This window comes from Eptatretus burgeri, chromosome 15 (genome assembly GCF_056783735.1).
Source record: "Eptatretus burgeri isolate ZD-2024b chromosome 15, Ebu_testis_v1, whole genome shotgun sequence".
NCBI classification, from domain to species: domain Eukaryota; kingdom Metazoa; phylum Chordata; class Myxini; order Myxiniformes; family Myxinidae; genus Eptatretus; species Eptatretus burgeri.
Window position 1 is genome coordinate 13,513,512 of NC_140975.1, and position 15,903 is coordinate 13,529,414.

The 15,903-nt window shown below is 49.6% G+C and overlaps 1 protein-coding gene across 1 annotated transcript in view; it reads right to left on the minus strand.

Moving 5' to 3' along the window:
* The window catches only part of LOC147011556 (uncharacterized), a 242,962-nt gene that overhangs the window by 212,300 nt on the left and 14,759 nt on the right, over positions 1-15,903 (minus strand). Inside the window, exon 4 of the mRNA XM_085856348.1 lies at positions 15,181-15,600. Within this exon, the coding sequence (XP_085712474.1) occupies positions 15,181-15,600 (420 nt within the window). The remainder of the gene's footprint in view (positions 1-15,180; positions 15,601-15,903) is intronic.

Below are 15,903 nucleotides of genomic sequence, written 5' to 3' on the forward strand. Positions count from 1 at the left end.
CTTCGTTTGGTATGACGTCACAATCGACACTGGATCGTTATACATATATTTAATTATTTACTCCCAAGGTTTGATTATTATTCAAATTATGAATTAATCCAAAGGTTTGAATTTTCCCAAGGGAAACAGCTGTTTCCCAAGGGTTTGAAAGCTGTTTTTTCTCAAGGTTGGAATTAATTGTTGTGCTTGGTAGACATTTGTGAATACATTTACAGAGAGAGGGGCGAGAGAGGAGGTGGAAGAGAGGAGAAGGGGGAGAGAGGAGAAGGGGGAGAGAGAAGGGCGAGAGAGGGGGAGCAAGAGAGGGGAGGGAGAGAGGGGGCGAGAGAGGAAGGGGGACAGGAGGGGGAGAGGGGGACGAGAGAGAGGGGGCATCCCAATTCTTCTTCTTCGTTTGATATGACATCACAATTGATGCTGGGGACCTGATACTGCAGGCATGAAGCTGAACATACTGGCACGCACATACTGCCATGCACATACTGGCACGCACCTACGGGCCCACACTAGTGGTCATAAACACCATATTTCAGCACGAGGACTTTAGGATGACAAAATTCAATTTCCTAAGTTATATAAACTTGTGTATCGGACTGAATATGGGGGTCATGTATCTTTGTAGTGTCTCCTGTTGCACCATCCAATCATAAATGTGACCGTTTTATCCTGAAGCATGGTTTTAACGTTTTTACCCACCAATCACCATTTCTGGGTGCTTTCCCAATCTTAGCCTGGTTTAGGAAGGAGAAAAGAGATTTATTTTATTTCTCGGCCGATCTTCATCGAGGGAGAATGACGTCACTTGGAATACAAAGGATGGTTCCTGCCAAATTGGAATTGTACCCAGCGAAGTACATCTTTTCTTGGCACGTCCAATGTGACCTGGTTTTGGATTTTACTTTATCACATGGATTTTTCACCATATTTGTGGTCACCAGAATTGTTCTTCTTTTACTCCAGGTCGTTCCACAATCCACATCTTCCCTGAGGAGTGTGTCTGAGGGCTCAGATATTTTATCATGGACGTTTCATGATTTATTTCGTTTTATAATGCTTGCCATTTGTTTCATGTCATGATACCCAAGTAGAGAAGGTTTTATTCTGAACTTCAAGCCAAATTTTCACGAGTGAACGTTTATTAATCTTAACTCCACCACCGAAGGTGTTTTCAACCGTTTGTCTGTCTGTGAGCAGGATATCGAAAAAAGTTCAGGACGGATTCGGACGAAACTTTGTGGACAGGTTGCGTGTGTGACAAGGATGCATTGATTAGCTATGTTGAAGATCCGGATCGGGATATGATGATTTTTCTAGTGATTCATCACCATTGAGAGATAGGCCCAAAGAACACCGAAAGCACGATTTCTCAAAACGTTTTGGACAGATTCGGCCAACACTTGATGGACATGTGTGTGAAAGACGAATTGATTTCATTTTCGTGAAGATGTGGAAAGAATATTAAAAAAAAATTTTCAAGGAATTCCTCACCATTGAGAGATGGGGTCTACGAGAAATAGCATAATAGTTTAAAACGTTCTAGACAGGTTATCACAAAACTAGGTGAATGAGTTGGAAGGTGACAGAAACATGCCAATTTGATTTTGGATAAGGTTCAGACTCAAATCCGACCAATCAGTGGGGTACAAAATCAAAACTGTTTAGCCTGGCGGAGGTATGCACTCCACCGAGTACTGTTCTCGTTTCACTTTTTTTTCTATTACAATGTCAAGGCTCATATGAGAGCTAACACACAATGCACAGCAAGGGGGGCATGAGACAAGAGGGGTGGGAGTGGGAAGGACAAAACAGTGGGGAACAGAAACATTAGGAGATCTGTGGAAGGGAGAGGGATGGGGGGGAGGGGAACACGGGGTATACAAGATGGACATTTCTGGGACTTTCAGGAAGGAAAGCAGGGAATTTGAAGGAGGTGGGTTTGGGGTGGATAAATGAGGGTAGAAAAGATCGAGGATTTGGATTGGGGATGATAAGAGGTGGTGGTGAACAGCTGTTTTAAAGACATGAAGGGAAGAATGGGATTGAACAGAGTGTGGGAGTTTATTCCAAAAGCGGGGAAAAAGAGGAACGAAAGCGTGAAGGTGAGCAGTGATTCGTGATCGTGGTAGTTTTACCTGAAGGGGGTTGTTGAAGACCTTGAGAACCCTGCGAAAATAAGGTGGGGACAAATCGCAGACAGAGCAGGGGGGGCGAGAATGGAGAGGAAACGGTAGTAGACAGAAAGACCACCAACCTTACTGCAGTGAGAGAATGAGAGGCCCAAAGACTCAGCCTCACCGCAGGAGATACCAATGATCCTAAATGCCTTGGTTTCCAGAGCGTGAAGCCAAGAAAGGAGAGAGGCGGGAGCACCAGCCCAGAGGGGAGAGCAGTACTCCATCAGGCTGTGGACAAAAGCTTTGTATGTGGTCAGGAGATCAGGTGGGCCGAGGAAGGACTTTGCACGATGGATGATTCCCAGTTAGTGACTGGCTTTCGAGGCCAGGTTGGAAATGTGGCTTTCCCAGGAAAGATCATGGCAGATAGTGAGACCCAGAAGCTAGACTGAAAGGACTTCTTTCAGAGGATTGTTGAGAAAGTAGATGGGGGGGGGTGTTCTAAACGGTCCTTTCAGAGAGACAAAGTGCGAGTGTGAGATTTGTCAGTATTGAAAGACATGTTCCACGTGTTGGACCAGTTTGTGATTTTACCCAGATATGCAGAGAGTGAAGAAGCTGCGGCTTGCCTGTTTGAGGGATGACAGATGGTATGGCAGAGGGTGGAGTCATCAGCAAAGAGATCAAGAGGATTTTCCAAAGAGTCACAGAGATCATGAATGAAAACCAGACAAGAACAGGGCCCAGAACGCTGCCTTGAGCCACTCCAGCCTGCACAGGAAGAGGGGATGAGAGAACTCCATTAAGCGTAACATGTTGGGTGCGACAGGAGAGGAAGTCTGCGAGCCACGAGTGGAGACGGCCTTGGATACCATCGGAAGAGAGTTTGGTGAGCAGGGCAGGGTGCCAAACCGTGTCAAAAGCACGCGGTATATCTTGGGATATGGCTTTGATTTCATGTCTCGTATTGAGGACCTCAATCCATTGTTGGGAGAGCAGTAGCAGCATATCCAGGGTTGATTGACCTGGTCTGAAACCAAATTGAAGATCTGAGGTCAAGCCATTGGAGAAAAGGAATGATTTAATGACTGAATCGATGATGATTGGGAGAAGGCTGATTGGTCTGTAGTTGCAGGTCTGTAGTTTGCACCTTTTTATGCAGGGCAGTAATGTTTGCTGATTTTCAAGCAGATGGCAGATGACCTTGAGCAAATGAGAAGGTGAATAGAACATAGAGAGGGTGAGAAAGCACAGAGGAGCAGGTTTTTAGAACACGTGGGCTGATTCCGTCTGGACCAGTTGCAGAATCTGAGTCGAGGTTTGACAGCAAGCTCTTCACCTTGTCAGAAGAAAAGCACACAGAGTCCAGGGACAGTTGGGTGCAACTGGGCAAGGTGGCTACAGAAAGCGATGGGTTTTGGACACAAGATTTCGATGCAAACACCGAGTTTAAGCATTAAGCTTTTTCACTTGTGGTATCAGCAGTGCGGCCATTTGAGGTAAGGGAGGGGATGGAGGGGGAACATACACCAGAAACAGATTTGATTAGATGCCACCAGGATTTGGAGGAGGGAGAGCGGTTTGACAGTTCAGACTTGAGATTAGAAAGATGTTTTTCTCTGGCTCTCCCGAGGGTAGATACACACTTGTTCCGAGCTTTATGAAAGGAACTGAGATTACCTTCAGTTGGGTTTGCTTTCCCTGAAGCAAAGGAAAGTTGTTTCAGGAGAACTGCTTCACCACAAGCTTCAGTGAACCATGGGTTGGAAGAAAGGTAGGAGTTCGGGTGAGAGGATAGAAGTTGGTCCATGTTTTCAGAGAGTGAGGTGGAAATGGAGTCATCACTGTTTGGTGGACGGTACAGTACACATATAAACATGAGGTGGGAATGGAGGAGAAGCTGGAGCCAGAGGTATTCCTGGGGGTGTGGGGGAGTCTCAGCAATGCATGGAGAGTGAGGAATAGAGTCTTTCATATAGAGAGCAATTTCTCCATCAGGATGTGGCTCACGTCTTGTTCTTCAATCCACAAAATAAACTGTGAGTCGGAATTGTATTTGTCATCTTGGCAATTTCTACATCTTATCTCTAACCCAACACTTCACTTGCAGGTTGTTTTGTTTCCTCCCCTTCTCTGTCCACTTTTTCTGTTAGTTCATTACCTTGCTTTGTGTGTCCCACCGTTGGCCCACTACCTTACATGTGATGTCGTGCCCTCTGTCATCTTACTCTTCCATGAACTTCGATTTTGTCAAGAATACAAGTCCTCAAGGACAGAGATCCCAACCACAACTCAAAAATGCAACAAGAAGATTTAACATTTGACTTACTTCCAAAATAAATAAATGTTGTCGAAAAGGTAAGTAAATAAATAATTCAAGATGATATGTCGACAGTGGTGAGGGTAAAGTAGAAGGTGTTTCAAAAGTCACGTTGTACTGAATAAAATACTTGTTTCATGTGTTCGTTAATCTTGGAATTAAAATGTACTAGCATAACCCGCGCTCTGCGCGACATGTTGGGGTGGGTGTGTTTGAGAACGGAACTGATGCAGAGTATCAGTAGCAATTTTACTTTAATGCAGTAAGTGGAATACGGTTTCACTGTTTCAGAACCATTTTATTTACTTTTTTGTACCATGCACCTCATATGGTCTTTGAGATAATGTAAGTCGAATATCACATTACTCGAGCGCAGAACAAAGTCGAAGATAGCGCGACACGAAACCACAAACTCGGAAATAATATTGTTGTGGTTGAGGAAATTCGCAAACAACCATTCAGGTCCCGTAGGTGAGATATCTCTGTAAGTACATGTGTAGTTAGCCCCAAACCCGTTGTTTAGAGGGAATAAATGTGTTTCATTCGGGCTGCGACCCTTTAAGATAGCCGTTTTTCTGTTCTATCTTTATTTTGAACCAACCACGTCTCAACCGCCATCACACAACAGCCACCGACCGCAACGCCGCTTCACAACAACAACAACGCCAACAGCCACGACCTTTACCGTCATGGCTCGCTGCCGTAAACATCGCGTCACCGTGGCCAGGGACCGCTACAATAAACCCTCCACCACCTTCACCTCTCCTCCTTCTGCCGCCATTCCCGCACCGCTTGTGGGCACCGAGCGTCAGGCTGTCCTGGCCTCGTGCGGGACACGCGCTGAGCCGCGGGTGCAAAAAGCGGCCTTTCCGAGGAAAGGTCGGATCAGGAATGATACACGCCCACTTCCGATCCCTCCAATCATTAAGCGCGGGGCGATTTGGCCCCGCCTCCAGGCGCGTCGGAGTAGAATCGATATATGCAAATTGGAGGATCAGGGGAGGTTCACGCCCACTTTTCCTCCGTCGAATGGGCGAGCGTGGCTCCGCCGCCGAGCTCATCCTGATCCGGAAATTTGCATGTGGATTCTCCTGCTGTACTATAAAGCGCCGAGCGCGGGGCGAATTCAGTCAGTTTCTGTTTCGGGCTCGGGCGAGTTGGAGAGGTGTGGTGGCGGCGGCGGCGAAGTGTGGCAGCAGCAGTCAAGACGGGTCTGGAGAAGAGTCGGTCTGTCGGGGTTCGGAGTCTGTCGGGGAGCTGCAGAGAGGAGAAGCTGGGAACGTGGTCGAGGTCGCAGTGGAGTCGCTCGTCGCGGGACCCAAGCAAGCCAGCTATCCTCTTTCCCCAGAGCATCAACAACCCCCCCTGTTTCCCCCCCCCCGCGCTGAGATAGTGCGAAAAGGGGGGCCCCGTTCCCACCCCATTCCAGGCAGTGCCAACGAAACCCGCGGAGGAGCGCGGAGTCGGGGCACCGCCGCGACATTTTGCGGCTCATCACAAGACGGGTAGGCTCCACGCGGTCTCGGCCCGTCTGCCCCCTTGTCGTTGAGGGTGGCCCTTTTCTTTTGCTTTTGAATATATGTGTTGTCGGCGCCATCTGTAAAGTAAAACTGTGTAAGTGTTGCCGTGTGCTCGCGTAGTCGGTAGTAGATCTGCATTGTGTTTCTTTTGTTGCAATTGCTTTTGGTGCATAATTGCTGTGTTTCTTTTGTTACATTTGCTTTTGGTGCATAATTGTTGTAATTGTATATGTGTGCTTTCCGTTTTCCGCGGAATAAATGTGCCTTATGTTGAACTGTTTTTCCCGTTTCGCTTCGTCTTTTCTTTAACTGAATCTCCATCTTGCTTCACATAAAGGGTTGGTAGTGGGCTAGATACGCCCGATAATTAATCGGAACCCTCGAGGTTGACGATAACACCGCTCGGTTATCCCGATAGTACGGAACGGGTCGCTTAAAGTGCCCCGTGTCCGAAGTCGACCTGCGGCGAGGTGCGATCGCCCTGTCTGCCCTCCGTGTGGGTACTTAGGTAGGTCGAATTTGGCGAACAACCCTATCCCACGCGGGGGGCCGATTGGCACGATCGTGGTGAGGCCGAAAGGCCCACCCGTGACTATTTCCCGGTGTTAGTCCAAGAGGGTCACGACGGAATTGTCCGGTGGGCGACGTGCCGCGATTCGAGTTACGTGGCCGCTCGCAAGCCGGCGGGCGCGAATTCGCAACACTGGTGTCAGATCGTGGGACAAAAACTCATCCCCCTCCTTGCGGCACTGGTGTCGGAGAGCGGGAAAATGGGCTCTCCTGTCTCCAGCTAAATTCACGGGAATCGGTCCAGGGGTGAGAGGAGCGACCCCCGATTCTCTCCAAATTATGAGCGATTTAAATTAACCCTTTACGAGAGATAAGATGGCGTCTCAAGGCGAGCGGGAGCCGGAGGTATTAGAAATGGATTTAGAATGTGTAGAATCCATGGTCCAGGATGAAATCCCTGTGCAGGAAATGTTGGTTGTACAGGACGAACTCGCCCAACTGAACCCAGAGCCCGAAATAGGTGCGGCGGCGGCCGCGGTGTATGACACCTCCCTTCCCCCTCTCCACCAAAACCCTTCCCCGATCCCTGCCGAAACGGCTCACCCAAGCGCACCCGACATGGCCCAGCTATTCGCCATGCTGGCAAAGATGAATGCGGATGCGCAACAAATGAATGTGAACATGAACAAGCAAATGAACGAAGTGAAAACGAAAATGGATACAAACACGAACGAAATAAAAGGCATGAACGAAAAGATGGATACAAACACAAACGAAATGAAGGCGAATTTGAAGGAAGAAATTAAAGAACTGCGGTGTGAGACGCAGAACATGGGCCGAAGCCTGCAGGCGGGCATGAAAGCAGTGACCAGGGAGCTTAAAATGGCGACGCCACGTGTGGGAGCGAACAAGCTGGGAGGGTGTGCAACGGCTGTCAGGCCCGCGGTGGAGGCGGGTGACAAAGTAATTCGGGGGACGTATTGGGCGAGAAGCGTGACGGTGACCGAGAGGGAAAAACTAATTGGGGTGACGGAGACGTGCACGAGGGAGATAAGAGACGAGGTGAAAGGAATTGCGAGGGAGAGAAAAGAACAATTAAGACGGAAAGCAAGGATGAGGTACGCGGAGATTGTGAAAGAGCGAGTGAAACAGAGGGAAGGATGGGAGCGACTTAAGGAGAAAGCAAGGTTGACCTACATAAAGATAAGGGAAAGACGCCAGAAAGAAGCAGAGACTAATAGACACGAGGGGACAACAGAAATTAATAAATGTACAGAGACACGGGAGATGGGAACGATCGAGGGAAGACTAGAGGGTGAATTGGACGGGGTTAGAGACGCGCACACACACACGGAGGTAGTGGAGGATAATGGGGGTGAGATGGCGGACCGTGTAGGGACCCGGTGCGAGCAGCTGGTTGGCCTGCTCCAGGAACGATGGGAGGGCGTATGCCCCCTTGAGGCGAGTCACGACCAGGTGAGTTCGGTCGTGCTTTGCGAGGGTGAGGGGAAGAGTGCTGCGAACAGGTGCACGCCGAGCTTGGGGGGTATAGAGGCCCCGGAGACCCTTGTGGGGACACGAATCCCCAGTGTGGTCGTCCCGGTGTGTGTGGTGCAAGGTGTGAGTGTGTCCCCGTGTGTGGAAGTGACCCCGTGTGTGAGTGGTGTGGTGGTAAGTGTGCCGAAGGGCGTGCTTCCCAGCATGCCGTGTGTGGATGAGGCACCGCGTGTGAGTGTCCCCGTGTGTGTGAGTGAAACGGCCAGTATGAATGAGGCACCGCGGGCGAGTGCCCCCGTGTGTGTGAGTGGTGTGGTTTGTGTGAGGGAAATGGCACGAGTGAATGGAAGGCCGCGAGTGAGTGGAGCCACGTGTGCGAGGGAGGTGGCAAGCATGAGTGAACGGCCGAGTGCAAGGGAGACCGTGTGTGTGAGAGCGGTATGTGAGCGAGATGTCGGCCGGCATGCGGGAGCACGCAGCCGCGTCTCCCGGTGTGAATGTAATGGAGTGGAGTGTGAGCGTCATGACACGCAGGTGTGCGTGGGTGGAATGGAGACGACGACGGCGACAGAGGGACAAAAGCCGGGTAGCGGCTGTAGATGTTTTGCGCACCGCGCCGTGTTCACCCAGTAGCGAGCGCGAGGTCCGTGCTGTGCAACGCACGAGGCCCCCACGTGGTCGCTTGCGAGAGTGAAGTTCCAGTCCGGAAACGCACGCGGTGGATTTGCCGATCCCGCGGACGGACAAACGTTTAGGCAGGATTTTGGATTTGGACCGGATGGGTTCTCCACACGAGCGGGTGTGTTCAGCTCCAACGGGCAGGGCACATGTGTTTGCGTGGGGAACCCCTCGAGACGTGGGGCTTGTGTTTTTTTATGCGCACGGTGACGTCATGGCTGCACGTGGGGTTGGAATCCGGCAGGAGGGGTATCCCTGCCGGATGGTACCTTCCAAGGAGGGACGAGGTACACGTGCAGCTGCATGACGTCACGGGCAGGTGCAAAGTGCGCGAGCTGTGAGTTGCTGCGCTGGTGCTGCGCATGTGGGAAAGGGAAAGGCAAGCCGCACTTTCGGGTGCACAGGATTCCCGGGCAAGGGGTGGAAGACCCCCTTACCTGGGCACAGGATGGACACTAGTTAGGGGGAAGGGTTAGCTTATCTAGAGCGGCTCCATGGGGCAGGGGTAAGTCCTCATGGGGCCCGTGGAATGGATTAGTTAGAGGGATTGTTAGTGAGATTTAGGTTGGGAAAGTGATTTTTGGATTTGAGGACGTGGACAGACTTGTGAGTGTGTAGAGGGGACGTAGTTTAGCTAACGTAGCGTTAAAAAGAACGTGCTATAGTGTAAGGGATGACGTGGGAGCACGAGGTAGTTAGGGGAGGTAGATAGAAGAATGGCAGAGTTCAGTGGTGTGTGTGTGTTGAAGAGTTGTTGAGTGAAGTGGAAGCATGTGCTTGGTGAGTGAGTGAGGCCAGCGGGTCTGTGTGAGTGGAGCAAATGGGGAATGCATAGTGCGATGAGTGATTGGGAGAGGAGTGACTCCCGCCCAAGGGACCCCCGGGGTCAGTGTAGAGTGAGTTAGCTGGGTTAGTCAAATTTACAAAATGGAGGTCGTTTTGTTGTTGGTGGGAAAGTAGGCTCGAAACCCGTTTGGAGGGGTGCAGGAGCCCTGTTGACGGGCTGGTAGCGTGGCTGCGAAAGGTGAGTATCGCGAAGTGGGTACCCCGGGCACCGGGCAAGTCTGCCGTAGTAGGCCAAGGGCCCATGGGGGGCCGGGATAGCGTAGTGGGCACGGGTGCGTCTGCTTGGTGCGGGGCCCGGGGCGCCATTAGCCGCGTGGGCAGTGTTGTGGGCACGGGTGACCCTCGGAAAGGGGCCCGGGAAGCCAGCCTGCCACGTGTGCGTTTTAGGGGAGGTGCCATGGGGGGCACTCCCCAGTGTTTAGGGAGCTGGTAGGCTCAGAGGCAGTGTAGTGCCCAGGGGTGCCATAGCGGGAGATTCGGCAGAGGGTCGTGCCTGCCAAGGGGAGCCACGCGTCCCAGCCATGAGACCGTGTGAGGGCACGGAGAGAAAATTGGGGGGCGAGCCCCGAAATTGTGAGGACACCAACACAGGTGATGGGAATCTGGGTTGTTAGAACCAATAGTTTAAGCGAGGGGCGCTTGTTGAAAGCCCCGGGGTAGTTTAACAGTTAAATGGTTAGGGTAGATTAGGAAGTGTACCCCTCCGCACCATCCATCCCCTCGCTCTCGTTGTGGGCCGCTGGACCCACTTTGTGTTAGATCGCTGAAGTCTGGGGAGGCCATTCTGAGGCTTCGTTGGGCCTCGACACAGGACGCCAGCTCTCCCTGATTCCCCTCCGGGAAGGGAACGTAGGGGTTGGGAGTAGGCTAGGTGACAGGATAGGTTAGCCGAACAAGGACGATAAAGGGGGTTAGGGGACGAATTATAGTGGGAGATAGGAAATAAAAAATAAAATAAAAAAAATCAAAAGTTGAGGCTAAATTGGTTTTGGACAAATTAAGGGGGTGGGTATGGACAGTGACAGACAAAGGCGATAGGTTGGGAAGGAGACCGTAGGGTAGGTCCGAGCCCGCCTTCAGAGTGGCCAGCACCACCGCACTCCCTCCACCAACCTCCACTGAATGGCAAAGGCTGGCCAGCTTCATCTGCTGGCTGTGTTGCTGCAAGGCCTGTGCCGGCCCACTTCATCGGCAGCTGTTGTTTTGCTGCAAGGCCTGTGCCGGCTGGATCGTCTGCAGCTGTTGTGCTGCAAGGCCTGTACCGGCCGAATCGTCTGCAGCTGTTTTCTGCAAGGCCTGTGCCAGCCAGTTCATCTGCCGGCTGTGTTTGCCTGCAGCGGCCCTGTTCTGCAGGCTGTGTTTGCCTGCTGCTGTTGCCATGCCATGCCCACGGCCCACGTTCACCAGTCCCGTTCAATTTTGCTTTGCCCCCCCTTTTCATTTCCATGTGCGCCAGGATCAAGGTAACAGTTTGCAAGCTGCAAGAACTGCCCTGTTGGCAGCTACAACACGGGCCTGCAGTGGCGGTCCGTGCACCGTGTTTGCGTCCATCCATCCATCCGTTGTGTTCATTGTGTGTGCCACTTGAGCTGGCACGGAGACTGCATTTGTGCAGCCGATGCACCGTTGTGGTTCACTGGGTTCATTTTAAAAAGGGAAGGCCTTGGACTGCGTGTGAGCAGCCGGCCACGTTCCCTGTCACCTGCATTGTTTGAGCCAGATACTGCATGCGAGCAGCCTGGCTCCCTGCTAACTGCTTTCTTTTTGCAGAGTCCATTGATCCTGGGCCATGGTTTAGTGTAAAATTTGTAAGTTAAGGTAAGATGTACTTTACATATGAGTGCGCCCCCGGCATGTCTGTCTTGGCGCCGGCAATTTTATTTAAGTCGTCCGTGTGAGTGGGTTTGTTTAGTTAGTTACTCAGCCCTCAGGTTATTTATTTTGGGGACACGAATACCATGAATGTCACACTCAGGGATCCGTAGGTAAAACGTACTAGGGGAGAACTACACATGATGGCACACAAAAATTTGACGACTCGGGACGAGTCTGTAAAAAGGGGAGGGGGTAGTGTTGTGGTTGAGGAAATTCGCAAACCACCATTCAGGTCCCGTAGGTGAGATATCTCGGTAAGTACATGTGTAGTTAGCCCCAAACCCGTTGTTTAGAGGGAATAAATGTGATTCATTGGGGCTGCGACCCTTTAAGATAGCCGTTTTTCTGTTATATCTTTATTTTGAACCAACCACGTCTCAACCGCCATCACACAACAACCACCGACCGCAACGCCGCTTCACAACAACAACAACGCCAACAGCCACGGCCTTTACCGTCATGGCTCGCTGCCGTAAACATCGCGTCACCGTGGCCAGGGACCGCTACAATAAACCCTCCACCACCTTCACCTCTCCTCCTTCTGCCGCCATTCCTGCACCGCTTGTGGGCACCGAGCGTCAGGCTGTCCTGGCCTCGTGCGGGACACGCGCTGAGCCGCGGGTGCAAAAAGCGGCCTTTCCGAGGAAAGGTCGGATCAGGAATGATACACGCCCACTTCCGATCCCTCCAATCATTAAGCGCGGGGCGATTTGGCCCCGCCTCCAGGCGCGTCGGAGTAGAATCTATATATGCAAATTCTAGGATCAGGGGAGGTTCACGCCCACTTTTCCTCCGTCGAATGGGTGAGCGTGGCTCCGCCCCCGAGCTCATCCTGATCCGGAAATTTGCATGTGGATTCTCCTGCTGTACTATAAAGCGCCGAGCGCGGGGCGAATTCAGTCAGTTTCTGTTTCGGGCTCGGGCGAGTTGGAGAGGTGTGGTGGCGGCGGCGGCGAAGTGTGGCAGCAGCAGTCAAGATGGGTCTGGAGAAGAGTCGGTCTGTCGGGGTTCGGAGTCTGTCGGGGAGCTACAGAGAGGAGAAGCCGGGAACGTGGTCGAGGTCGCAGTGGAGTCGCTCGTCGCGGGACCCAAGCAAGCCAGCTATCCTCTTTCCCCAGTGCATCAACAACCCCCCCCCCTGTTTCCCCCCGCGCTGAAATAGTGTGAAAAGGGGGCCCCGTTCCCACCCCATTCCAAGCAGTGCCAACGAAACCCGCGGAGGAGCGCGGAGTCAGGGCACCGCCGCAACATTTTGCGGCTCATCACAAGACGGGTAGGCTCCACGCAGTCTCGGCCCACAGGCCCGTCTGCCCCCTTGTCATTGAGGGTGGCCCTTTTCTTTTGCTTTTGAATATATGTGTTGTCGGCGCCGTCTGTAAAGTAAAACTGTGTAAGTGTTGCCATGTGCTCGCGTAGTCAGTAGTAGATCTGCATTGTGTTTCTTTTGTTGCAATTGCTTTTGGTGCATAATTGTTGTGTTTCTTTTGTGGCATTTGCTTTTGGTGCATAATTGTTGTAATTGTATATGTGTGCTTTCCGTTTGCCGCGGAATAAATGTGCCTTATGTTGAACTGTTTTTTCACGTTTCGCTTCGTCTTTTCTTTAATTGAATCTCCATCTTGCTTCACGTAAAGGGTTGGTAGTGGGCTAGATACGCCCGATAATTAATCGGAACCCTCGAGGTTGACGATAACACCGCTCGGTTATCCCGATAGTACGGAACGGGTCGCTTAAAGTGTCCGAAGTCGACCTGCGGCGAGGTGCGATCGCCCGTTCTGCCCTTTAGTGTGGGTACTTAGGTAGGTCGAATTTGGCGAACAACCCTATCCCACGCGGGGGGCCGATTGGCACGATCGTGGTGAGGCCGAAAGGCCCACCCGTGACTAGTTCCCGGCGTTAGTCCGAGAGGGTCACGACAGAATTGTCCGTCCAGTGGGCGACGTGCCGCGATTCGAGTTACGTGGCCGCTCGCAAGCCGGCGGGCGTGAATTCGCAACAATATATAAGATGCTTATTTACTTGAAGATATCATTGACTCACTTAAGTGAGTCCCACCATATCTTTGTTGTATTGTTTAACAATAAATACTTTTCTCTGAAAAACTTGTCTTTTTGCACAAGAGGTGTTACATTTCTACTGGAACACCCTGGATATAAAAACAAATAAATAATTCAAAGGTTGTGGTGCTGGTAGAAATGGTAAAGTACATGTATCTTAGATATAAAGCTCTTTCTCACCACTGATTCACTGACCGACTCAATGATTCTCTGACTGATATAAAGGGTCGGTACCTTCCAGGTGATGTGGAAAGTTGAAATTTTGTGTGCCGAAGGACATCGAAGCCAGTACACTAGAAAAAAAAAATCACAGAATTGTCGGAAAACATCCATAAATGAATTTTTCTTTTTTAAATGCAGGTGAGTGACCCGAGCCAATGGGGAAGCAACATAATTTTACGCGCGGATGGACATCAAAGCCGATACCTCGTACACTGGGAAAAATCACAGAACTGTCAGAAAGCATCCGTAAATGAAAATATAAATAAATGTAAAAAAAGAAGAAAATAAATAAATGAAAAATCAAATGCAGGTGATCGACCCGAGACAATGGGGAAGGACGGCTTGTTATTACTTACAATGTGTAAGCATATCCCACTCGTATATGTATATACCGTATAATATATAAATAAATAATTAAAGGTGGTATGTTGGTTTTGGAGATGGTAACGTGCATATAAATAAATAAATACGGTTCCCAAAAGCATTTACAATCCTGTATTATTCTCTTCCGTAAATTTTTCTTTTAATTTTTCAAAATTTAGAAATAAAATCGTGTCCCATAACTTTTGGCTCTGATCCCAAAATCTTCCCTCATGGCTTCTCTCATGGCCAGACATTATTGCATGCATGATACGTGTGCTGAATATGAAATAAATACCACCAATTGTTTTGAAGTAGTCTCCAGATAGACTGACAGGACCCACAGGTGTGTTCCGTTAGCAAGCACCTTGTTAACATTTGCCAAGCGAGCCATTCTTTATCAACCGATTTGCAAGCCACTTGACAAGCGGAGTAAGCGATCAAGGGCTGGGGTGTGTTCAGTAGGCAAGCTGCTTGCGATCGTTTTCCAAGGTAGCAATTCTGTATCAACTACTTTGCAAGCCACTTGGCAAGTGGAGCAAGTAATTAACCGAGGTCCTTCATTGTGGTTTCAAAAACTGTTACCGCAGCTTGATTCAAAAGGAGACTACAACCAATGAAATGTTCAGAGGCATATCTCTGTTATGTATAATCATAATATTATTGAAACATGCATTTTTTTATTACTTAATTTTAATTCTACTTTTGATCCTAATTCTTCAAGGTCTACAAATATGCAAACCCCCCTTGTCCCATCCTCCCCGTCTCCCCAAAATTCACAGTGGAAGGTAGGTTCATCGATAAACTTGCTGGTAGGTAGGTCCGTAGATAGATAAGCTCATCCTTTTGACTCCCCATTTATTGTACCTTCGTACTTCTGCTGGTGTGAACATAATAAATTTGTTTGGGGAAGTTGACACAAGTGGATTGAGTAAAACTGATGCCAACGGCCCGGACAGCATTTGCTCGGGTACCATGATAGCACTGTTACCATGGAGACCCCCATGTTCTTAACCTGTGCCGAGAACTCAGTTTTGTTGGAGTGCTGACTCGAGCGCTTTGAAGATAAGTACGCAAGATGCTTGCATGGAACACACCCCAGGATTCATATCCTTGAAATTCAAAACATTTTAACATTTTATTAATTATTATAGTTATGTTACTTTGCAACAAAAACTCACCATCAATTCGAACCCTTGTTTGTTTTGCTTCTCTTGCTTGTAATCCAACATGATGCCAACGACTCCACCAAGACCTCCACTCATAGAACTCAAACCGACACACGTACATCCCCTCGTCCTCCATCTTCAGATCTCTGATCCTCACCGACCCGTCTCCCTCATTTGGGGTTCCCACAATTTGAATCCTCCCTTTGAAACCCCCATCAGTATTATTTGTGGAGCTGTTGAAGATCACATTGTTTTGGGAATTATAATATCTATACAGAACAAAACTCAGATCCTTTATGTTATCTCCTTCATCGTGATTAAATCGACAGGGAAGAATCACATCCTCGCCCCTCACTCCAATCACATCCCGTTGTACACAAAGTTTCTTTGTTCCTTCCATTGTACAGTTGTACCTGTCATTGATCTGTGATCCTGCAAGGAAGAGGTTGAGATTTAACGTCGCAATTATAATGAAAAAATATTCTCCATTGGTGGGGGGAGGGGTGGGAGGGGTGGGTGGGGGATGGGGGTTGCAACTACCCTGAAAATTTTGTGTCAATCGGATGACTGGTTGCTTCAGAAAAAATAAAAATAGAGCAAAACAAGGATCAAACAATAACAATCTTATTATAATGGAGAAAACATACTGTATATGGTTATGTTTGTATATTTGTGACTAAAACATCCTTTTCTTCAAATTTTATTTTTCAAATTCCATCATGTTATACATATATG